Source organism: Carcharodon carcharias, chromosome 6, assembly GCF_017639515.1.
Source record: "Carcharodon carcharias isolate sCarCar2 chromosome 6, sCarCar2.pri, whole genome shotgun sequence".
Lineage (NCBI taxonomy): Eukaryota > Metazoa > Chordata > Chondrichthyes > Lamniformes > Lamnidae > Carcharodon > Carcharodon carcharias.
In genome coordinates, this window is record NC_054472.1 from 145190617 (window position 1) to 145214787 (window position 24171).

Here is a 24171-nt window from a genome sequence, read left to right on the forward strand (position 1 = left end):
TCAGAGCTCTGCAATCTCTCACCATTTAGGTAATATGCTTCTTTTTTATTCTTCCTGCCAAAATGGACAATTTCACATTTTCCCATATTATACTCCATTTGCCAGATCTTTGCACACCCACTTAACCTATCTATATCTCTTTGTAGTCTCCTTATGTCTTCTTCACAACTTCTTTTCCCATGTATTTTTGTATTATCAGCAAATTTAGCAACCATACCTTCAGTCATTTATATCAATTGTAAAAAGTTGAGGCCCCAGCACCAATCCTTGTGGCACACCACTTGTTACATCTTACCAACCAGAAAATTACCCATTTATGACTACTCTCTGTTTTCTGTTAACTATAGCCAATCTTCTATCCATGCTAGTATGTTACCCCCTACACCATGAGCTTTTATTTTTCGCAATAACCTTTGATGTGGCACCTTATCAAATTCCTTCTGGAAATCTAAGTACAGTACATCCACCAGATCCCTAAATCCACAGCACATGTTACTTCTTCAAAGAGCTCCAATAAATTGTTTAAACATGATTTCCCTCTCTCAGAGCCATGTTAACTTTACCTGATTATCTGGAATTTGTTGAAGTGCTAGCTTCTAACATTTTCTCTATGACAGATGTTAAACTGACTGGCCTATAGTTTCCTGCTGTCTGTCTCCCTCCCTTTTTGAATAAAGGAGTTCCATTCATTATTTTCCAATCTAATGGAATCTTCCCTGCATCAAGGGAATTTTGGAAAATTAAAGCCAATAAATCAACTATCTCACTAGCCATTTCTTTCGACACTAGAATGAAGTCCATCTGGACCCGAGAACTTGTCACCCCGCAGCTCCAACAAATTGCTCACTTCCTTGGTGATTGTCATTTGCTTGAGTTCCTCCCTCCCTTCTGTTTCCTGATTTACAGCTATTCTGGGATGTTTTATGTATCCTCTTTTCCATAGGGTTCATACCCATTACAGCACCATGCTGCTTCATTAACTCAAAATAGTGGAATTCAATCAAGCATCTTGTTCAGTCAAGGTAGGGGATTCTTTTAAAGTTTAGAAAAATGTCTGTGTGTCCTGAGTACTCTTGAAATTTCACAGATTGAAAAGTGCCAGAGTACCAGTACTGAGCTAAATAAATAGGGAAGAACCGGGTATTTAAAAGAGAAAGAAGAAATTTGCATTTATATAGCACTACAGGATGTTCCAAAGGGCTACAAAGAGCTTTTGAAGCCTACTTGCTATGATGATGAGGGAAACACATCAGCTAATTTGCATAGAGCAAGCTCCTACACACTGAAGAACTAATGACCAGATGACCTGTTTTGCTGATGATGTTCGAAGGAGAAATGTTGGCCAGGACATTGGAAATATTACCCTGCTCTTCCTCAAATGGCGCCATATGGAATTCTTTTATGCCTATCTGGGAAGGAAGACAGTGGTTCAACATCTCATCAGAAAGTCAGTACAGCACTGGAGTGCCAGTGTCTGGAGCAGGACTTGAACCCACACCTTCTGACTCGGAGACATGAACGCTTTCTCTATGCCATAGCCAACAGTTATACACTATGAGCTGCTTCCCCATGTGATGGCTTATTCCATAATTGACAAAGAATGTTTGAACGTTATTGCTCCTGAAGGGCTCAATGTTGGGTCACTTATATTAATGATTTGGACTTAAATGTATGAGGCTTGATTGGGAAATTTGCACATGACACAAAAATCGGCTGAGTAGTTAATAGTGAAGAGGATAGCTATCAACTCCAGAATGATATCGATGGTTTGGTTGAGTGGGCGGAAAAGTGGCAAATGGAATTCAATTCAGAGAAGTGTGAGGTAATGCATTTGGGGAGGGCAAACAAAGCTTGGGAATACACATTAAATGGGAGGATATTGAGAGGGGTAGAGGAAGTGAGAGACCTTGGAGTGCGTGTCCACAGGTCCCTGGAGGTGGCATGTAGGTGGATAGGGTGGTAAAGAAAGCATATTGAATGCTTTCTTTTAATGGACGAGGTATTGAATGCAAAGCAGGGATATAATGATGGAACTATATAAAATGCTGGTTAGACCACAGCTGGAATTTTCTGTACAGCTCTGGTCACCAGATTACAGGAAGAGCATAATTGCTCTGGAGAGAGCACAGAGGAGATTTACAAGAAAGTTGGCAGGACTTGAAAATTATAGGTATAAGGAAAGATTGGATAGGCTAGAGTTGCTTTCTTTAGAACAGAGGAGGCTGAGCGGTGGCTTAATTGAGGTGTACAAGATTTTGAGGGGCCTAGATAGAGTAGACAGGGAAGACCTGTTTCCCTGAGCGGAGAGGTCAATTACCGGGGACACAGATTTAAGATGATTGGTAGAAGGATTAGAGGGGACATGAGGAAAAACTTCTCCACCCAGAGAGTGGTACATGTCTGGAATTCGCTGCCTGGTTTAGTGATGGAGGCAGAAACCCTCAACTCTTTTAAAAGGAAGCTGGATCAGCACCTGAAGTGCTGTAACCTGAAAGGCTACGGATTGGGTGCTGAAAGGTGGGATTGGAATAGGTGGCTAGTTTTTTATTTTTTCTTTTCCGGCTAGTGCAGATATGATTGGCTGAATGGCTTCTTTCTGCGTCATAATGTTTCTACGGTTCTATGGTTCTAAGCGCGCATCGTGATGAACCATCAGAGCCATGTCTTCTAAAATTGGAATGTCTACACCGTGCAATGCCAGAAATAAGCACAGGCAATGTTCACAAATGCTCCCTTCACAACACCCACATTCATGGAGTTTGATGGGGAAGGGTGTGTGAGCAGCTGTTCCCTTTAGTTGAAGGGTCAGTCACAAGGCGACATAAGTTCAAAGTGAGGGGCAGGAGGTTTAGGGGGGATGTGAGGGAAAACTTTTTTACCCAGAGGGTGGTGACAGTCTGGAATGCGCTGCCTGGGTGGGTGGTGGAGGTGGGTTGCCTCACATCCTTTAAAAAGTACCTGGATGAGCACTTGGCTCATCATAACATTCAAGGCTATGGGCCAAGTGCTGATAAATGGGATTAGGTAAGTAGGTCAGGTGTTTCTCACGTGTCGCTGCAGACTCGATGGGCCGAAGGGCCTCTTCTGCACTCTGTGATTCTCAAATGGTGATTGAGTCGATAGCGACAGGGGAATCAATTTCAGATCACCTTCAAAAGAACAAGGGGTGAGGCTAGGGTTTTTTCTTTTAAACACATGTAAGGCTGCTTAATAAGATAAGAGCCCATGGTGTTGGGGATAGTATATTAGCATGGATAGAGGATTGACTAACTAATAGAAGACAGACAGTTGGGATAAGGGGGGGCATTTTCAGGATAGCAACCTGCAACTAGTAGAGTGCCACAGGGATCAGTGCTGGGACCTCAATTATTTACAATATATACTAATGACTTAGATGAGGGAAGTGAATGTACTATTGCCAAATTTGGGGATGATACAAAAATAGGTGGGAAGGCAAGTGGTGAGGATGACACAATGAGTCTACTGAAGGATATAGACAAGTTAAATGAGTGGGCTAGAAGTAGCAGATGGAATATAATGTGGGAAAAATGTGTGGTTATGCACCTTGGCAGGAAGAATAGAGGAGTTGAATTTTATTTAAATGGAGAAAGGCTGCAGAAAGCTGTGGCACAGAGGGATTTGGGGGTTCTTGTGCATGAATCCCAAAAAGCTAACCTATAAGTTCAACAGGTAATAGGGAAGGCAAATAGAATGTGGGTCTTTATTTCAAAGGGAATAGAGTATAAAAGTAGGGAAGTCTTGCTAAAACTATACAAGACACTAGTTAGACCACACCTAGAATACTGTGAACAGTTTTATTACCTTTATCTAAGGAAAGATATACTGGCATTGGAGGCAGTCCAGAGAAGGTTCACTAGGTTGATTCCAGGTATGGAGGGATTTCCTTATGAGGAGATGTTGAGTAGGTTGGGCCTGTGCTCATTGGAGTTCAGAAGAATGAGAAGCGACCTTATTGAAACATTTAAGATTCTTAGGGGGCTTGACAAGGTAGATGCTGAGAGGTTGTTTCCCATTGTGGGAGAGTCTAGGACTAGAGGGCATAATCTCAAGAGTAAGTGGTCGCCCATTTAAGACAGAGATGAGGAGGAATTTCTTCTCTCAGTGGGTTGTCAATCTGAGGAATTCTTTACCGCAGAGGGCTGCAGAAGCTGGGTCATTAAGTATATTTAAAGTGGAGATAGACAGATTTTTAATCAGTAAGGAAATCAAGGGTTATGGGGACAAGGCAGGAAAGTGGAGTTGAGGATTATCACATCAGCCATGAGCTCATTCAATGGTGGAGCAGACTCAATGGGCTGAATGGCCTGTTTCTACTCTTACGTCTTATGGCCTTATGGTCCAGCAGATTGTCAGGATGTGAAATGCTCAACTACTAACAGTGTTGGAACAGGAATTCATAATCGCTTTTAAAGGGAAGTGGGCACATATTTCAAAAATAACAATGTAAAATGATATGGGGAAAGGATAGGGGGATTTGGAGAACAGCTGGCACAAGCTAGATGGGCTGAATGGTGTCCTGTTATAGTAAAATTGTACAATTCTAAATATAAAGCACCTCTGGTCTCTTTAGTTCTTGCAGGGAAACAGGCCATTCTGCCCAACTGCTCTGTGCTCATGCTTAAATTCCACTTAAGCCCCTCCAACCTGATAACCTCTTCCTATCCTGAGCCCCCCATTTCCACTGTTCCCTTCTTCAATTATTGAAACTATCCTTTGAATTTGACTAAATACCTTGGACTTTTAAAAGCCACCTGCAGTCGCAGCCCATTTTGTTACAGATGTTGCAAAGTTTGCTGTTTGAGTCTCCCTGGTAACATGCTAGAGAAGTGAGTTCAACACAATCTTCTAATCTATACAGACTTCATCATTGGCCCACTAATGATATGATAGCCTGGTTTTTTTTAGACTTTGAGGGCTGTCAGTTTTCAATTTCTAACGATCCTTGGCAACAGGTCAAGTGGTCTACAAAGAAATACATCTAAACAATTCTCCTGGTGCCGCTGAATTGTACAAACAGAAATCTTCACAGAAAGGCGGGTAGATGTTTAACTAGCTCACACAACTTGTATGGAAATAAAGAAGGAAGGGAGCTGAGTATTAATAGTTGTTTATAGAGTTCAGATTAGACTTCAGTTTCACAACCTTTTTGTGTTTTTTTTTTCTGGCTGAGGACATAAGTCACAAGATGAGGTGATAATGGCTGGTTTGGGGAGATCTTTGGGGAGATCTTCACCTCATTGGAGTACCAATTCTTTTCTTAAATGACTCCCAAGTTTTTTTCCTCTACTATTCTTCCTGGGCTTCCATTGGTCACTTTGTAAGGGTAATTTTAACAATGGGCTAATGTGTAAGATGGACAATATTAAATGATACCTACTATTATGCACCACATGTGATTGTCTCTTCCATTGAAGTTAAAGGGAGTTACAGTTGGATGAGTTGTATAATGCTGTGCCAATTCCATATCATCCATTGTACACAATCATCCCAAATTAAAACTACCTTCCCTGTGTGAATTTTCTAATACCAGTCCTACGTTTTTTCTGTTTACTAGTTTGAACGTATCCCTTAGTTCCACTTTCACAATGTAATTTGAAGTTTGACTTACCTTTACCATTCTCTTCACTATCTTATATACCTCAATAAGATCAGCTTTTAGATGCCTCCTTTCCACACTGAACATAGAAATTGCAGGACAAAGAATGCCCAAAGTTGATCTGGTTCTCCTTTTATCATCCTGTTAGTTGATAGAATCATAGAATCCTAGAACCATAGAATAGTACAGCACAGAATGCAATCATAATGGGGTTGTTGACTAATCATAGCAATCGATCTGTCTCAGCTAAGTCTACTGTTAAAATGATGAAGTTTATAAGGATGTTATGTTATGGGACTGTGTCTTTAATTTAAAATAAGACAGAGGGGCTCATGTGTCCTGTTTTGAAGTCTGCCTGACAGCAAGCTGAGGTGGTTTGATTGTCAGAGATTAAAGGGGGCCCAAATTGTTTCACTGGGAAGAAGGTGCAAGGTGTTTACACTTGGAGACAATGGCAGCAGCCTGTGTGCTAACAATGGATAGACTGTGGACGGAATCTTGTGCACTCCCCTATGGTGAGCTTGGTGGCAGGGGGGTCATTTAATCAAGCGACAGGGTGGTGAGTGGATACCCAGCCACCTTCCTGCATCCACCCTGATTAAGTCCATGGCAGGAAGGTACCGGTTTGCTTGTCATGCAAAGAGCCTCATCCTGCTACCACTGGCATTAACCTACTTAAGGGTCTCAACCTGCCGCCACTGGTATTAACCCAGCAGTGAGCTGGGGTTGGGGGGTGGTGGGCTCGCCATGCGGGGATCATTATAAGCAAACCTGTGCGGGGTTGCTTATGAGCTCCCAGTGTGGGTCCCTTGTTCAAAGGCATTTGTGTCTGATCAAAGGAAAGGGCAGTGGGTGGGGGGTGGTGGCACTGAGAGCCACCCTCCTGTCCTTGCTGCCGACCACAACCCCATCCTGTGAACCCACTCTTGCCATCACTCACCAGTGGTCTGGAATTCAGCGACAATGTTTTTTTGTTCATTCACGGGATATGGGCTTCGCTGGCTAGGCCAGCATTTATTGTCCGTCCCTAATTGCTCTTGAGAAGATGGTGATAAGCTGCCTTCTTGAACCACTGCAGTCCATGTAGTGTAGGTACACCCATGGTGCTGTTAGGGAGGGAGTCCCAGGATTTTGACCCAGCGACAGTGAAGGAACAGTGACGTATTTCCAAATCAGGATGGTGAGTAGCTTGGAGGGAGGTTCCATATGGTGGTTTTCTCATGTGTCTGCTGCCTTTGTCCTTATAGATGGTAGCAGTTGTGGGTTTGGAAGGTGCTGTCTAAGGAGCCTTGGTGAGTTCCTGCAGTGCATCTTATAGATGGTGCAAACTACTCTTGCTGTGTGTTGGTGATGAAGGAAGTGAATATTGAAGGTGGATGTGATGCCAATCAAGCAGGCTGCTTTGTCCTGGATGGTGTAAAGCTTCTTGAGTGTTGTTGGAGCTGCACTCATCCAGGCCAGTGGGGAGTATTCCATCACACTCCTGACTTGTGCCTTGTAAATGGGGGACAGACATTGGGAAGTCAGGAGATGAATTACTTGCTGCAGAATTCCTAGCTGCCGACCTGCTGTTGTAGCCACAGCATTTATATGGCTAGTCCAGTTCAGTTTCTGGTCAATGATAACCCCCACGATGTTGATAGAGTGGTATTCAGCAATGCTGTCAAGGGGTGATGGTTAGATTCTCTCGAGTTGGAGGTGGTCATTGCCTGGCACTTGTGTGGTGCGAATGTTACTTGCCACTTGTCCACCTAAGCCTGGATATTGTCCAGATCTTGCTGCAATTGGACATGGGCTGCTTCAGTATCTGAGGAGTCACAGATGGTGCTGAACATTGTGCAATCATCAGCAAACATCCCCACTTCTGACCTTATGATGGAAGGAAGATCATTGATCAAGCAGCTGAAGATGGTTGGGCCTAGGACACTACCCTGAGGAACTCCTGCAGTGATGTCTTGAAATTGAGATGATTGACTTCTAACAACCACAGCCATCTTGCTTTGTGCTAGGTATGACTCCAACCAGCAGAGAATTTCCCCCCCCCACCCCGATTCCCATTGACTCCAGTCTTTCCAGGACTCCTTGATACCACACTCTGTTAAATGCTGCCTTGATGTCAAGGGCAGTCACTCTCACCTCACCTCTCGAATTCAACTCTTTTGTCCATGTTTGAACCAAGGCTATAATGAGGTCAGAAGCTGAGTGACCCTGGCAGAACCCAAACTGAGTGTCAGTGAGCAGTTTATTGCTGAGCAAGTACCACTTGATAGCACAGTTGATGACCTCTTCCATTACTTTACTGATGACTGAGAATCGACTGATGAGGCGGTAATCGGCTGGGTTGGACTTGTCCTGATTTTTGTGCAGAGGACATAACTGGGCAATTTTCCACATAGCCGGGTAGATGCCAGTGTTGCAGCTGTACTGGAACAGCTTGGCTAGGGGCACAGCAAGTTCTGGAGTACAAGTCTTTAGTACTATTGCCGGAATGTTTTCAGGGCCCAAAGCTTTTGCAGTATCCAGTGCCTTCAGCCATTTCTTGATATCACGTGGAGTGAATTGAACTGGCTGAAGACTGATATCTGTGATGCTGGGGACCTCCAGAGGCGGCTGAGATGGATCAATCACTCAACACTTCTGGCTGATGTTTGTTGCAAATGCTTCAGCCTTATCTTTTGCATTGCTGTGCTGGGCTCTTCCATCATTGAAGATGGGGATATTTGTGGAGCTGCCTCCTCCAGTGAGTTGTTTAATTGTCCACCATCATTCATGACTGGATGTGGCAGGATTGCAGAGCTTAGATCTGATCCATTGGTTGTGGGATCGCTTAGCTCTGCCTATCACTTGCTGCTTATGCTGTTTGGCATGCAAGTAGCCCTGTGTTATAACTTCACCAGGTTGACACCTCATTTTTAGGTATGCTTGGTACTGCTTCTGGCATGCCCTCTTGCACTTTACATTGAATCAGGGTTGATCCCCTGGCTTCATGGTAATGGTAGAGTGAGAGATATGCCGTGCCATGAGGTTACAGATTGTGTACGAGTACAATTCTGCTGCTGCTGATGGCATACAGAATCTTGTGGATGCCAGTTTTGAGTTGCTAGATCTGTTCGAAATCTATCTCATGTTCTCGTGACAGAACACAATAGAGGGTATCCTCAATGTGAAGATGGGACTTTGTCTCCACCAGGACTGTGCAGTGGTCACTCCTACCGACACTGTCATGGACAGATGCATCTACAGCAGCTAGGTTGGTGAGGATGAGGTCAAGCATGTTTTTTCTTCTTGTTGGTTCCCTCACCAACTGCTGCACATCTAGTCTAGTCGCTGTGTCATTTAGGACTTAACTAGCTTGGTCAGTAGTGATGCTACTGAGCTACTCTTGGTGATGGATATTGAAGTCCCCCACCCAAAGTACATTCTGCACTCTTACCATCTTCAGTGCTTCCTCCAAGTGGTGTTCAAAATGGAGGAGTACTGATTTGTCAGCTGAGGGGGGGTGGGGGGGCATTACATGGTAACCAGCAGGTGGTTTCCGTGCCCATGTTTGATCTCGTGGGGTCCAGAGTCGATCTTAAGGACTCCCAGGGCAACTCTCTTCCGACTATAAACCACTGTGCTGCCACCTCTGCTGGGTCTGTCCTGCCAGTGAGGCAGCTCTCCCAATTTTAGTGTAAGCCCCCAGTTGTTAGTAAGGAGGACTTCGTGGGATCGATAGGGCTGGGTTTGTCGTTGTCGTTTCTGGTGTTGGATCACCTCATCCAGGCAAGCGATGAGTATTCCATCACACTCTTGATTTGTGCCTTGTAGATAGTGGACAGGTTTTGGGGAGTCAGGAGGTGAGTTACTCACCAAAAGATTCCTAGAGCACAATCATCTCAGATTTGCACTAAGTGGCGTAGCATTCCAAACCCGCCACATTACTTATGCATTCCTGGGAAACACGCAGTTTCCATGGTGGGCAGGTTCCGATTTGCCTGCCAAGCCATCACCTCGCCGCTTCATCATACCCGGCATCACATATAAAGTACAGCCACGCTCAGTGCTTCCAGGCCAGGACTGCAGCAAAGAAGACATAGCCCTGAAAGACAAGGAGACTGCAATGCTTGAGTGCCTTTTGGATGCCATAGAGGCCTGCTGTGATGTCCTCTACCCCATCTCTGCCCACAGGAGGGGGAGCTACATTACCACTCTGTCTTGGTAGGCGATGGCAGTGGTGACCTGTGCCAATGCTGCACAGAAGAGGTTGGCCATCCAATGTAGATAGAGAATGAATGATCTCATCTGTGCATCCAGGGTATGGCAACCATCTCATCACTCTAAACTCTCACACTCAAGCCCATCATACATTCACTGGCATCTCACTCACTGCCAGCTCTAGAGACATCACCACCCATTCTCACACACATACCCTCACATGTCCATCTGGTCTCATCTCCTTTGGAGACGGCCTCCTCCACCCTCACCATCTTGAGGCCACTTGCCACAGATCAACATGTGCCCTACATGCACGCTGTTTTACCCTCCTTCCCCAGTACAGCTCTCATCCTGCAGCCTCTTCCCTTGCCTGAGGCAACTTCTCCGCCTTCCCCAAGCAAGACCTTGCCCTGCAGCCATTGAAAAGCCTGCCACATATGGCTGATTTGGTAGGTAGAGACCTGCCCATAAGCCACCCTAAAAGTGATGTGGTGCTGTCTGTGAAGCCCAGCGCTGATGACTGCGAGTGCTGACCTAAGCAAGGTAGGCAAACAAACCTTGTAGTACTGTGCAATGTGTAGCCTGCCAGGTGGATGCCTTATACATGCTGTTGTGAAACACGTCGGTGTGTTTTCCAGTTCAACAGTGGGTGATGAGTCCGGCGGACTAGCCTTATAATGTTATGCTGATGTATTACAATGAAGTTCCCGATGTCTGATGGTGGGGAACGTGGCCTGCCATTGGCGGGCAGAGTGGATGATTGCAAACTGGTTTCACAACGTCGTGAAACGAAGTTTTGGCCTTTTCACCATATTGTCCACTTCCGATGTTGGTGGCACGGAAAATCCTGGGATGTTGGTGGCACGGAAAATCCTGGCTCTAGCCTGTGACCTGCTCTTGTAGCCACAGTACTTATTGGCCTTGCGTAGGTGTTGTACCTGCAGCAGCCACTGCCTCCCTGGTGGAACTGCTATTCAATGGAGCTACCAGCCTCTGATTGTCCATCAGCTCTCAGCCGACAGGATTCCGCCCCCCCTGGGTCCTTGATCCCAGGGAAAGGCACACTGCTGGCCTGTCAAGTGCTTGAGTGAAACAAAATACTGCACGCTTTCCCAAAAAGAGGCAACATGGGGCTTTTGCCGCCTATCCAGCTGGCGACCAAGACACTCATCGTCCCCACAAGATTCTGCCCTGTGAGTCTCAAAGTCCCAGAAAAGTGTTGAGTATGTTAGTTTGTAAACAGTTGCGCTTTAAACCGTTGATTTACTTCCAAGGTAAAAGAGAATTGGGGATTCAAGGATAACATCATCATTTCTACCTGGATACAAAGTCCATGTGATTCGCATTGCCATGGAGTTGAGCTTTTAGAGGAAGAGAGTTTTTAAGATATCCCTGAAAAGTCAAAGACAGTTAGCCTGCCAGATTCCAGAAAAGAGAGAGAGCAGCTCGAGGCCAAAGGTTTCTGTGGTTCGCCACGCAGGAATGCAGGTGAGAGCTCCTGTTTGGATTGGAAAGACCAAATTTGTGAGGAGTTAAAACGAGTTTGGAAGATTTGCCTATCTTTAGCTAAAGAGAAATGTCTCTAGGAAAACTCACACTGACAAACAGTTCTGGAGTTAAAATTTTCCAGGCTGAGAAAGGAAAAGATCCTTTCTCTGGGATCCCATGGGAGCTAAGAATCATTTTGGACTGATTTAGGGAGAATTGATTGTGTTGTTAATGGACAGTGTAACTATACCATATAGTGGCCCAGACCTTCCTGTCTCTGGACGGTCAGAGACTGGACATACTCTGGAGCATGTGCTATGGGACCCAACGCTAAGGACCCTACAGGGATTGCCCCCTGAATCATTCCACCTTCCCCCCCCCCCCCCCCCCACCCCATCCTCCAACTATTCTAATGACCCTCCAAGTACCCCCTGATACTGACTCCTCCCTTCGACCCTCCGATTCGCCCCCAAACTGACCTCACCATTCTATCCACCCTGCCACCAGAATAACATGTTGCCTTGCTGGTTCCAAGGTCAAGGATGCCCCTGAATGGCATTCTGGCGGTGGCAGGGTGGGGGTGTGTGTGCAGTGCAGGATAGGTAGGAGGAGGGTGAACAGTCAGAGATCATAGTCCAAATAGGCAGAAAGAGGAAGGAGGTCCTGCAGACAGATTTTAGGAAGCTAGGAAACAAATATAAAAAATAGGACTTCAAAGGTGGTAATCTCCAAATTACTCCCATAGCTTCTCTTGCGTTTGCTTACTGGGATCTTGCTGCTATCTCTGCTGCATCTCCTCCTGCCTGGGAAGTGAAGGGATCAGTAGTTAGAGCTCTGTGAGTGATAATGTAACCAAAGCATGAGAGTTATGACTCTAGTAGGTGCACTAAAATGAATGTCAAGAAGAGCTACTGAGGGTGTACCACCTTACCTATGCTTCCACCTACTACCCTGCCACCTTACCCACCTGCCACCCTATCCACCCTACCACCCTACCTACTTATCTCACTCAGACTTATTCACTAATACACTGAAAAGCGATTTAAATGTCCCAAAGCTTTACATTGTGTTAGTGAATGAAGACTTATCAAAAGACGACAGCTGGTGCTGTAAAAAGGGGCATGGCTTGGTTACCTCTGACGAAGCTGCACTATGAAGGAGGACTCTCAGAACAGACAAACTCCACATTTCTAAAGAGGCCCTGTTCAGAAACCCAAGCCAGAAATGCAGAGCTGCATCTTAGTTTAAAAAAATAGGAGCATAGTGGCAATCCAATGGTGACTGCCTCTTCATGGAAATTTGGCCCAGTATGTTTTCTCAATTGTCTTAAAGGTTCTGTTCTGTAGTTTAAAGTATTAGTTGTTCAATCAAGAGCGCTTTTAGTCTGTTTGTTACAGTAAAAGTCTTGAAAAGTAAAATCTTGTTATGTCATCTGTTCAGCTATTAACTGGAGTTCAAATTTCTGTTTAAAGATGATCATATATGGTATCTCAAAATATTAATTTGGAAAGAAATCTAACTCATTTGTATTTGAATGAAAGCCCAGGCCTCTCCAGTCAATCCTCATAACTCAGACCCTTGACATTCCGCAGTAGCTCTTCTTGGCATTCATTTTAGTGCACTTACTGGAGTCACAACTCTCATGCTTTGGTTACATTATCACTCGCAGAGCTCTAACTACTGATCCCTCCACTTCCCAGGCAGGAGGAGATGCAGCAGAAATAGCAGCAAAATCCCAGTTATCAAACACAAGAGAAGTTCTGGGAGTAATCTGGAGATTACCATTTTTGAGGTCCTATTTTTTATATTTGTTTCCCAGCTTCCTAAAATCTGTCTGCAGGACCTCCTCCCTCTTTCTACCTATTTGGACTATGATCTCTGACTGTTCACCCTCCGCCTACTCATCCTGCGCGCGCGCGCGCACACACACACACACACACACACACACACACACACACATGCCATTCATCCTTGACCCTGGAACCAGGGAGAGAACATACTATCCTAGAGTCACACCTGAGACTGTAGAAATGGCTGTTTGCATCTCTAACTATTGAGTCCCCTACCACTATTGCTTTCATGACCTTCCTGCAACAGTGCAGGACTCCGTCAGTACTACAGGGCATGTCAGCCTTGATGATTTGCGTCCCTGGAGTGGGACTTGAATCCATGACCTTCTTCACAGAATCAGAGAATTGCAGAATGATTACAGCATCAAAAGGAGGCCATTCGACCTGTCGTGTCTGCGCTACTTCTCCAAAGGAGTAATTTAACTAGAGCCACTCCGTAGCCTTTTCCCCATAATCCTACACATTTTTCCTTTTCAGATAATAATCCAATTCAACCTTAAATACTTTGATTGAACCTGCCTCCACCATATTCTCAGGCAGTGCATTCCAGATACTAACCAGTCGCTGCGTGAAAAAGTTTTTCCTCATGTCTAAAGGTTTTCCTCATGTCTCCGGTGCTTCTTTTGGCAATTACATTAAATCTGTGCCTTCTTGTCTTGACCCTTCCACGAATGGGAACAGTTTTTCCCAAACTACTCCTAATCCAGGGGGATTGTTGTCACTTTGTTGAAGCTAATCCACCAGTTTCTCCAGTGTGTACAATATGGCAAAATATTTGGGTGGATTTTGATTAGGTGAAATGAGATGGGTTCTCTTGTTGCAGATATCCATTCTATACACATGATGGGAAGTTGAGTGCCCTGTGTGTGGACAGTGAGCCCAAAGTAGTGAGGAGATTGCTCCAAGAAGTGAAGACTGGGTATGTAACAATTTCCTTAACTTAATATTTGAGTTTTCCATGAAAGTTCCTCTTGTGGATTAAGTATGATTGACAAATATTTTACCACATCCAACGGCTTTAGCATGGCTTAACATCAGAATGCCCCTATGGCAGACTCTGAATGTTCAAAGTTCGGTCGCAGCTGATGATGTTAGCCAATCTAGAAGAAACAAAAAATTTGCATTTATACAATGTATCCACTAAATGTCCCAGAGTGTGTCTACTGTCTAATTAAGGATGATGGGCGGGCTCCTGAGGCTGTAAGCCCAATCAGAGGGCCCACAACTGGGTGTGGACAGTAGGGCTGGTCACTGCTCAGGTAGCTGGGGGCCTCAAAATAGAAACGCCGTCCAAAATAGAAATGCGTGTGAATGAAACTCCAAAAATAAAGAAGCCTAAAGCTAGTAGGGCCATCGGAGTGGAGGGGAAAGCCCTCCAGAGGGTTTGTTTTGGCCACAGGTGCTGCCTTTCATCCACACAGCCCTGTCATTGGGACATGGAGTCTCCGGTCCCAATGACCCGGTTTCCTGCTGGGAGGCCACTTCCATGGAACTGCCAGACTCCCCATTCAGCGGGGTTCACTCCAACCCTGGCAAGATCCCGGTGAAGTTCTCATAGTTCCCCCTCCATTAGGCATTTAATTCTTATTGTTGGCTACCTGCCAGTGCCAGGCAGGTAGCCACTCCCGAAGTTCACCCGCCTCTGGCAAGGTTGCTGGGAGGTGGGAGCGATGCAGGATGCCTACCTGGCACCTTTATCTCCAATTTTGCTCCCAGTTCCACCTTCAAACCCGCCTCTGCGGGATGCTAGATTCTGCCCTATAGCTCTCATTGGAGGTGGCGAGGCTGCCTAACGCAAGTTCGCAGAAATCTTGAAAGGTTCTAATGACAGTCATATCACTAAGGTCATCACACTTTAACAAACTGCAAGCAATTGCTTGGACTGAAAAAGCCGCTGAGTTTAATGTATTAGAAGTAATTTCTATGATGATGCTAAATGATTGGCACCAGTTTCCTGATGTAGGTTGCTGAGATGTGGGTGGGGTAAGTGTTGGGTTCTGTACTGCTCTTTGAGATGGAACATTGTTGGATTAAAGCCAGCTGCACTGTAAACCCTGTTACACTAGTTGCAATTAGACTGACATAACCTTTGTATTTTGTTAAAGGTCATTCAGAGAGTCAAACGTTTTAATTGGCTTGAGAGGAAGAGGCAACAACTGGGCTTTTGGTGAGATTGTGAGGCACAATTTAGGCTTTTAAAGCAAATAAGATCTCAAACTTTATCTCTCAATTTTATCAGTAGTTTGTTACAATCTCTGTTGGGACTGATGACTTTTGAAAGGAGATAAATTTCCCAAATGACCAATGAAATAATTGTAGGACAATCACAGAATCACAGTGCAGAAGAGGCCCTTCGGCCCATCGAGTCTGCACTGACACGTGAGAAACAAGATTTTACATTTTAAGATGTTTACTGTAATAAACAAACTAAAATCAATTTAAACATTAATTAATAGGCAACTAATACTTTGAACTAAAGAAAGGTACTTCTCCATTAACTAACTAACTGCAATCAAGATATGTCCTACAACCTCTCTCATTGTGCACCACACTTCTGGCAGATCTGTAGCATTACTAGAGCCAGTCCAAAATTACTTCAGTACTCCAACAGGCTCACTTCTCCCTGCCATGCTAGGTCGAAACTTCTGGTGGCCTTCGAAAGTTGTTCCACTCAGCCTGAGTCTTCCACATCCAACTTTCACCAGCAAGGCCCACCTCAGTAACTCCTTGTTCCTTAAATCTCCAAGAAGTTCTGTCCCTTTCCATTTGAACATAAAACCAACTCTCATAAGTATCCTGCTTGTTTGTTAACAAAAAACAGTCTTTCTCTGCTCTTCACAGCATAGTTGCTTTGCTTTTCCACACAGCAGTAGTTGCTTTATCACTCTCCCTGTGTTTCACAAAGCAGCTGTCCCCTTTCTGTGATTTACTGTACACAGGTGTGAAAACTGTCTCTTGACTTCAACAGGTTTCTGTTTGTGTTTTACCCCCACAGCAACCAGACCACATTGGCATCTGTCCAAGCTGGGGTGCTTCCAGGATTTCGAATTGTACTTAATCATAGGAACATAGGAACAGAAGAAATAGTAGCTTAAGTGAAATGAGACATTTTAAAACATAACCGTCTTATAAATTCCAGAGTTCATAACGATGTTCCAATTGGTTCTTCTCCAAACTTTTCTCCTCTTGTTCCTCCTAATTTCTAAATACATTGTCGAGAATATTAATATATGAATTAGGAGCAGGAGTAGGCCATTCAGCCCCTTGAGCTTGTTCCGCCATTTGATAAGATCATGGCTGATCTGATTGTGACCTCTACTTTCCTGTCCACCATCTATACCCTTTGAATCCCTTGTCAGTCTAGAATCTAAATTCTCTTGTTCCTTCACTCTCTTCCTTTTGTCCTCCTTCCCACATCCTCACTGTATTGAAATCAAGAAGCAATTCATGTTCTCTCTGAGGATGTCAAAGGTCTTGAACTTAATCAGCCTTTTCTTTCTGTGACAATCTATAGCTCTTAAAGTAAACTTTTGAGTCAGCTAACTGCTGCTTACATAAAAATGCAAATTCTTGTAGTTGTATCATCTTTTCTCCTTTCAGGCGTTGGTGTCCTTTCCTGCAGACTGTGGTCTTTTATATCGGTTTCATGTTTTTTGATTTTCCCTGTGATTCAAAATGTTCCTGAAGGACGTACTTTACAAAATCATTAAAGACTTTCCTGGGAGGCTATAAAAAAAACATAGTTCAGAAAGCATCAAGAGTCAACCATAGAGAAAATGCCAGACTAGGTAGAGCTGATGGAGCTTTTAAACTCACAACAAGTCCTGTTCCCCATCATCCTTCTGTTTGCTGACCTACATTGGCTCTGAGTCAATGCTTTGATTTTAAAATTCTCATCCTTGTTTTTAAATCCCTCCGTGGCCTCGCCCTTCCCTATCTCTGTAACCTTCTCCAACCCACAATCCTTGGAGATATCTGCTCTCATCTAACTCTGGCCTTTTGAGTATCCCTGATTTTAATTGTTCCACCGTTGGTGGCTTCAGTTGCCTAGGCCCCAAGCTCTGGAATACCCTTCCTACACCGCTCTTTCTCCCGACCTTGCTCTTCTGCTTTAAAACACTCATTACTACCCCTTTGACCAAACTTTCGCTCACCTGATCTAATATCTCCTTATGTGGCTTGGTGTCAAACTTTGTTTTATAATGCTCCTGTGAAGTGCCTTGAGATGTTTAATTACATTAAAGGTGCTATGTAAGTATTATTTGTTGTTGTTGTCCCATTCCCTCTAGGTCATTAGTGAGCCATTTGGGTTCTAAATTGAATCCAACCACATCCATGGTCATTTTTTCTGGTCCCAGTTTACATGAGCTTTGAGATGTAAACTCAGTAGAAGGTTCCAATACAGAACGAACCATTCAGCTTGTTGTGTCCAAGAGCAAATTGGCTAATCCTGCTCCTCTGCCATATGCCCATATTTTTTCTCTTCTGGTATGTGTTCAACACCCTTAAGAAAGCCACGGTTGAACTGCCTCCACTACATTCTCAGGTAGTACATTCCAGCTCCTACACACTCACTGCATAAAAACGCCTTTTCTCGTGTCACCCTAGGTTCTTTTGACTTTCTTATATCGGTGTCCTCTGGTTCTTGACCTGTCTGCTAATGGGAATACTTTCTCTCTCTGTCTACTCTGTCCAGGCCCCTCATAACTTTGAAGATCTCAATCAAATCTCCTCTCCACCTTCTATGCTGCAAGGAGAACAACCCTAGCTTCTCCAATCTATCCACATTGCTGAAATCCCTCATCCCTGAAACCATTCTCATAAATCTTTTCTGCACCCCCACATCCTTCCTAAAGTGTCATGTCCAGAATTGGACTCATTTCTACAGTTGAGCCCGAATCAGCATTTTATAAAGGATCGTCATAATTTCCTTGATTTTGTACTGTCTGCCTCTATTTATAAAGCCCTGGATCCCATAAGGCTTTTTAACCACTTTCTCAACCTGCCCTGCCATCTTCCACGATTTGTGCACATATACCTCTAAGTCCCTCTACTCCTGAATGTTATTTTGAATTGCACCCTTATTTTATATTGCCTCTCATCGTTCTTCCTGCCAAAAATGTAGCACCTTGCACTTCCCTGCATTAAATTTCATCTGCCATTCCAGTAGCCTGTCTATGTCTTCTTGAAGTCTGTCAGTATTCTCTTGTTTTGTGCCTTGCACACCCAAATCTAAATCATTAATATATATCAAGAATATATGAAGATGAAAAAGATCTTGGAGTCATAGCAGACTCGACACTCAACATGTCCGACCACAGAGTAACAATCAACACAGACAAAAGGATGTTGGATTGCTTCACCAAAACAATAGGATATAAATCAGAGGACGCAATGATCAAACTGTACAGCGCCCTGGTCAGACCAACTGTATCCAATTCTGGTTGTTGAGAAACAAGGGAGATTTTCAAACTCTGGATGCAGTGCAGAGGTTCACAGTGTCAGGAATTCAGCTTAGGATGAAAGTCTAGAGAAACATGGGCTTTTCAGACAGGAATAGAGACACCTGAGTCACGTTGTTATAATGGTGGATAGGTATAAAGTAATATAAGTATAGATTCAGAATATTACTTCAGCCCACACCATGACATGGAAGGGAACCTACAACCACCAACTGGCCTGGGTCTACATGTGATTCCAGTCCCAAACAATGTGGATGGCCCTTAATCTTCTTAAGGCAACTAAGGATGGCTTTGTGAATGTGACCCACTGGAACAAATTAAAAGGAAGATAATGACACATGGGTTCAAAATTATGAAAGATGAATTTAGTGTTGATGTCTGGAATGTCTTCTTCAGGACTTGGAATTGTAGGGAGCGGAGGTGAAAAAGAAGCCCACGTATGGCTGTTGAATCAATTGGATGCTGCAATGGAGAGCTGGGTCGGAATAGTATAGAGTCTGGATGGATGAATGGGTTGGTGGCATACGAACACCAGGTGGACTGTAGTGGTTCAAGAAGGCGGCTCACCACCACCTTCTTTAGGGCAATTAGGAATGAGCCAAAAAAATACTGGCCTTGCCAACGATGCTCACATTCCAAGAAAGAATTTTTAAAAAACAGCTTTCCTCGTTCCAATTTATCTTGTACATACAAATTAAATCAGGCTGAGAAACACCTATGAATGACCTTTTCACCCCTCTTCACCAGTACAGATCCTGTTTTCAGCCCATGTGCACACTATAACAGGTATGTAGACACACTCTCGCACCCAATCTCTTGCACACTACGTATATGTGTACATGTACATGTACACACACATACACACATGTACATTCACACACACGTACACACACACATGGTTGTGAAGGCCATGTGGAAGGATGAGAGAAGCTGGAGATGTTTAAAGATTGATTTAATAGAGTTGTTCAAAATTCTGAAGGATGGGGCAGCAGATACATCGGAACATCACCATCTGGAAGTTCCCCTCCAAGTCACTCACCATCCTGACAGGGAAATATATCACCGTCCCTGCACTGTCAGTGGGTCAAAATCCTGGAACCCCCCGCAATGGCACTGTGGGCTTACCTATACCACAGGGACTGCAGTGATTCAAGAAGGGAGCTCACCACCACCTTCTCAAGGGCAGATAGGGATGGACAATAAACGCTGACCCAGTCAGCGACGCCCACATCCTGTAAATGTATTTAAAAAAAAGGAGAAACAGTTTTTATTAGCAGGTGTGTTGGTAACCAGAGGACACAGGTCTGGATTGTGCCCAGCAGTGAGAATCCCTGGCTGATTTTTACCCCCTTTCTCTTTAAATCAGGGTAACTACTGTCTGAGTTGAAATAAATTGCAGTAAGCCAGCTGAGCTGGGGATCAAATTTGTCACATTTAGGCCTTACACAATGGAAGATGCTATTACCTAGTAAGCCTTTAGGGGAGCTCAATTTTCCCATCCAAACTGTTAAACATTCAAGACCTAGTAGACGTTTTGTCCACTGAGTGGTGCAAGGTTAGACAGTGTAAGCCAGGTAGTGCTCAAGGTGGAGAGGTGGGGCAGCACTAGGATAAAGACAGGCTGAGCAGCAGATAAAAAAAATGGTTCAGTAGTTATGTAATCAATACTAATGAGCACCAGGCTACACTGTTCAGACATCTAACTGTGAGGATAATAACATTAAATATCAATAGGACACAGACAGGTTGGTGGAAAGGGTTGACAAGTGGCAGATGAAAGTTAATGCAGAGAAGTGTGAAGTGATTCATTTTGATCAGAAGAATGGGGAGAGGAAATATAAAATGTAAGGTGGCAGAACAGGTTGAGGGAGCAATTAATAAAGCATACAACATCCTGGGCCTTATACATAGCAGCATAGTGTACAAAAGTAAGCAAGTTATGATGAATATTTATAAAACACTTGTTCAGTCTTAACTGGAGAATGGCTTCCAGTCTGGACCCCACATTTTCGGAAGGATATGAAGACATTAGAGAGGATACAGAAAAGATTCACGAGAATAGTTCAGTTATGTAGTTAGATTGGAGAAGCTGGGGCTGTCCTCATTGGAGAAGAGAAGATGATAGAGACGTTCAAAATCACGAGGGGTCTGGGCAGAGTAGATAGGGAGAAACTGTTCCCATTGGTGGAAGGATTGAGAACCAATAGTCACAGATTTAAGGTAATTGGTGAAAGAAGCAATAGGAACATGAGGAGAAACCTTTTTTATACATCGAGTGGTTAAGATCTCGAATACACAGACTGGGAGTCTGGTGGAGGCAGGTTCATTTTTGGCTTTCAAAGGAGAATTGGATCAACAACTGAAGAGGAAAGATTTGCATGAATATGGGGAAAAGGCAGAGTTCTGGCACTGGGTGATTTTCTCTTGCAGAGAGCCAGTACAAAAATAGTGGGCTGAATGGCCTACTTCTGTGCTTTAACCATTCTATGATTCCACCTGATCGACAATTCAGGGCTTTCTACTCTTTTGATTATATTGATCACTCTAATAGGGTGACACTGTATATAAAGGATTCATATTGATTGAGTGAAGAATAACGAGCCACGATGTATTTATAGGGTATCATAGGCTGCGGACAGAGGACGAGGACAGTTTGCTTCACCGCACCATGGATAGCTTCCGGAAAGAAGTGGAGCAGCGGGACAGTTACAGTGCAGTCATACTATTACACAGCCTGAGTGGTGGCACAGGGTATGGTGAGCAAAATAAACAGGTCAAAGGTTAATCAAACAGCTGGCAGGCAGAAGTGGTTTCAGCTGGCCTCTGTTACAGTGAACTATGTGTCATTTTGTGAAAGCTTCACTTGAGACACATGGTTGTGGGTTCAACCTGCACTCCAGGACTTGAGCACATAATCTAGGCTATGCTATTGAGGGAATGCTGCACAGTTGGAGATGCCGTCTCTCAGTTGAGATGTTGAACCTAGGTCCACTGCCTACCTGTTTAGATGGATGTAAAACATTCCAAGGAAATTTTTTGAAGAGCAGCGGCATTATCCCAATGAAAATTTCAGTACCCCCTGATAACCTGGCAACTTTACCATTACTCTCCCAATTTCAGGCTTTTCAACATATGGGCATATAAAAATGTAAGCAGGAAAATAAATATAGGACCAACTAGCCCAGCCGATATGTAATAAGGAGCACAGCAAAATTTTCCATATGCCCTAGTTGCCATGTCGTCGGTACAAGGGAGACCAGACATTTGCTACTTAACCACCTCTTGTTCAAGCTGATCTCTGCCTCAGCTGGGTCCAGCTACCACTTGAAAATATACATTGAATTAGAATTCACCATGAAAGCTGGCAAGTTGCTCCACAGAATTCTCTGGGGAAAGAAGAACCACCCAACATCTAATCGATTCCTTGCTTTGTGTAATTAATACCCATGATGCCTGGCTTTCTCCAAATGTAACATAGAATTATATATAATTATATTAATTATTCACCCAACTTGCCTCTGCCAGTTCTTTGAAAGAGCAGCCCAGTTAGTCCCATGTCCTGCTCTTTCTCCATAACATTGCAATGTTTTTCTCCTTTAACTATTTTTACAATTCTCATTTAAAGTTACCATTGAACCCACCTCCACCACCCTTTCTGGCAGTGCATTCCAGAACATAATACATTTTCTCTTCATTTCGCCTCTATTTTTTGCCAGCTATTTTAAATCAGCGTCCCCTGGTTACCGACCCTCCTGCCACTGGAAACAGTTTCTCCTTATTTACGCTGTCAAATTATTTGATGACTTTGAATGCCTCTACCAATCTCCCATAATCTTCTCCTGCTCCAAAAAGAACAACTCCAGCTTCTCTAGACTCTCCATGTAACCAATCGAATTGGAATAAATTTGCTTGAATTAGTCCCGTTCCCTTCCCGTTACCTATAGCTCTGCATTTTTTAAGTAAAGCTGCATTAAGTAAATACAAAATTTCCATGTCCAAGTCACAATTGAATTTGCTTCCACCGCCCTGTCAGGCAGCGCATTCCAAGTCATAACAACTTGATGAGTTCTGGTGAAAGGGACACAAGGCAGACATTCCAGATTGCAAAGCCAAAAGAAACCCTTGTAATCATTTAACAAACACAGGGATGCTATGACTGGTGGGCTATAGGTCCTTCAGGGTGAAAGACCTCCTGGCGATATATGCCTTTTGAGAGCTCTGTTGTTGGAGAGGGCACCCTTTTGGCGAGAAATTTTGTTGAGATCCCATCTGCCTGTTCTGATGGACATTAAAATGCCACAAACAATATTTGAAGTAGGACAGGGAGATGGCCGCCTATCCAACACTTAGTCATGATTGAATCTGTTTCCATTCTCAGATAATGCACTCCAAATCACCGGCTGGAAATATTCAGCAGGTCTAGAGAAACAGAAATCAGCCATATATTAGATTTTCAAAGGTCTTTCGATAAGACACTGCACAGCAGACTCATTGCCAAGATCAGAGCATGTGGAATCAGGGAATCGGGATGAGTAGCAGAATGGATAGCTAGTTGGCTACAGAACTAAAAGCAGAAAGTAGGGCTTAAGGGTATTAACTCAGACTGGCTAAAGGTGGGGAGTGGGGTCCCACAGGAATCCATTCAGGGACTGCTATTATTGAGAATTTATATAAACAACTTGGGTTCGGAAATTGGAAGTATAATTTCAAAATTTGTGGATGACACCAAATTAGGAATACACTAGATATTAAGGCAGATTGTGACAAAGTACAAGATGATTTTAATAACTTGCAGAACGGGAGTACAATTTCAATATGCTTAAGTGTTATGTTTTGGTAGAAAATTTAGGAGGCCACATGCTGCTTGGATAAGAAGAGTTTAAATGGGATTGAGGAGCAAAGAGATCTAGGGCAGAGATAAACACATTACTAAAAGTAGCAAAATGCAGGTTAATAAGGACATTGACAAAAGAAAACTGAGCATTTGAGTTCATTTCTAGAGAAATTGAATTGAAAAGCAGACAAATAAAAGCAAAGCAGAAAAGTTAGACCAAGTCTAAAATTCTGCTAACACTTCTGGTCTCCACGTTACACTGAAGAAAGTACAAAAAATAGTCACAAGGAGGTTACCAGAACTAAGAGAATACATTTTTCAGGAAAAGTTGAACAGGCCGGGGCTATATCTAGAAAGGTGAAGAGCAAGAAGTAATTATGATAGGGTTTGAGAGGGTAGATGTGGAGAAGATACTTCCATTTATGGGGGAGACCATAAGTATAAAATAATCACTAATAAATCTTATGGAGAATTCAGGAGAAATTTATTTACAAAGAGATTGCTAGAATGTGGATCACGTAATAGTTGAGGCAAATATTATAGATGAATTGAAGGGGAAGCCAGATAAGCGCATGAAGGAGAAAGGAATAGACGGACAAGGAGGCTTTTGTGGAACATAAATGCTGGCACAGTGCAATTGTGCTGTAGACTTAATGTAATTCTGTGCGAGTTAGTTGATGTTTCAGGTCTAAGGTTCTTGCTCAGATCTGAGTATCTCCAGTT

The 24171-nt window shown here is 43.7% G+C and overlaps 1 protein-coding gene across 1 annotated transcript in view; it reads left to right on the plus strand.

Moving 5' to 3' along the window:
• LOC121279425 (tubulin delta chain-like) overlaps positions 1-24171 on the plus strand; it is an 86998-nt gene that overhangs the window by 19729 nt on the left and 43098 nt on the right. The window contains exons 3-4 of the mRNA XM_041190667.1: positions 15258-15319; positions 21233-21370. Coding sequence (XP_041046601.1) covers positions 15258-15319; positions 21233-21370 — 200 coding nt within the window. The remainder of the gene's footprint in view (positions 1-15257; positions 15320-21232; positions 21371-24171) is intronic.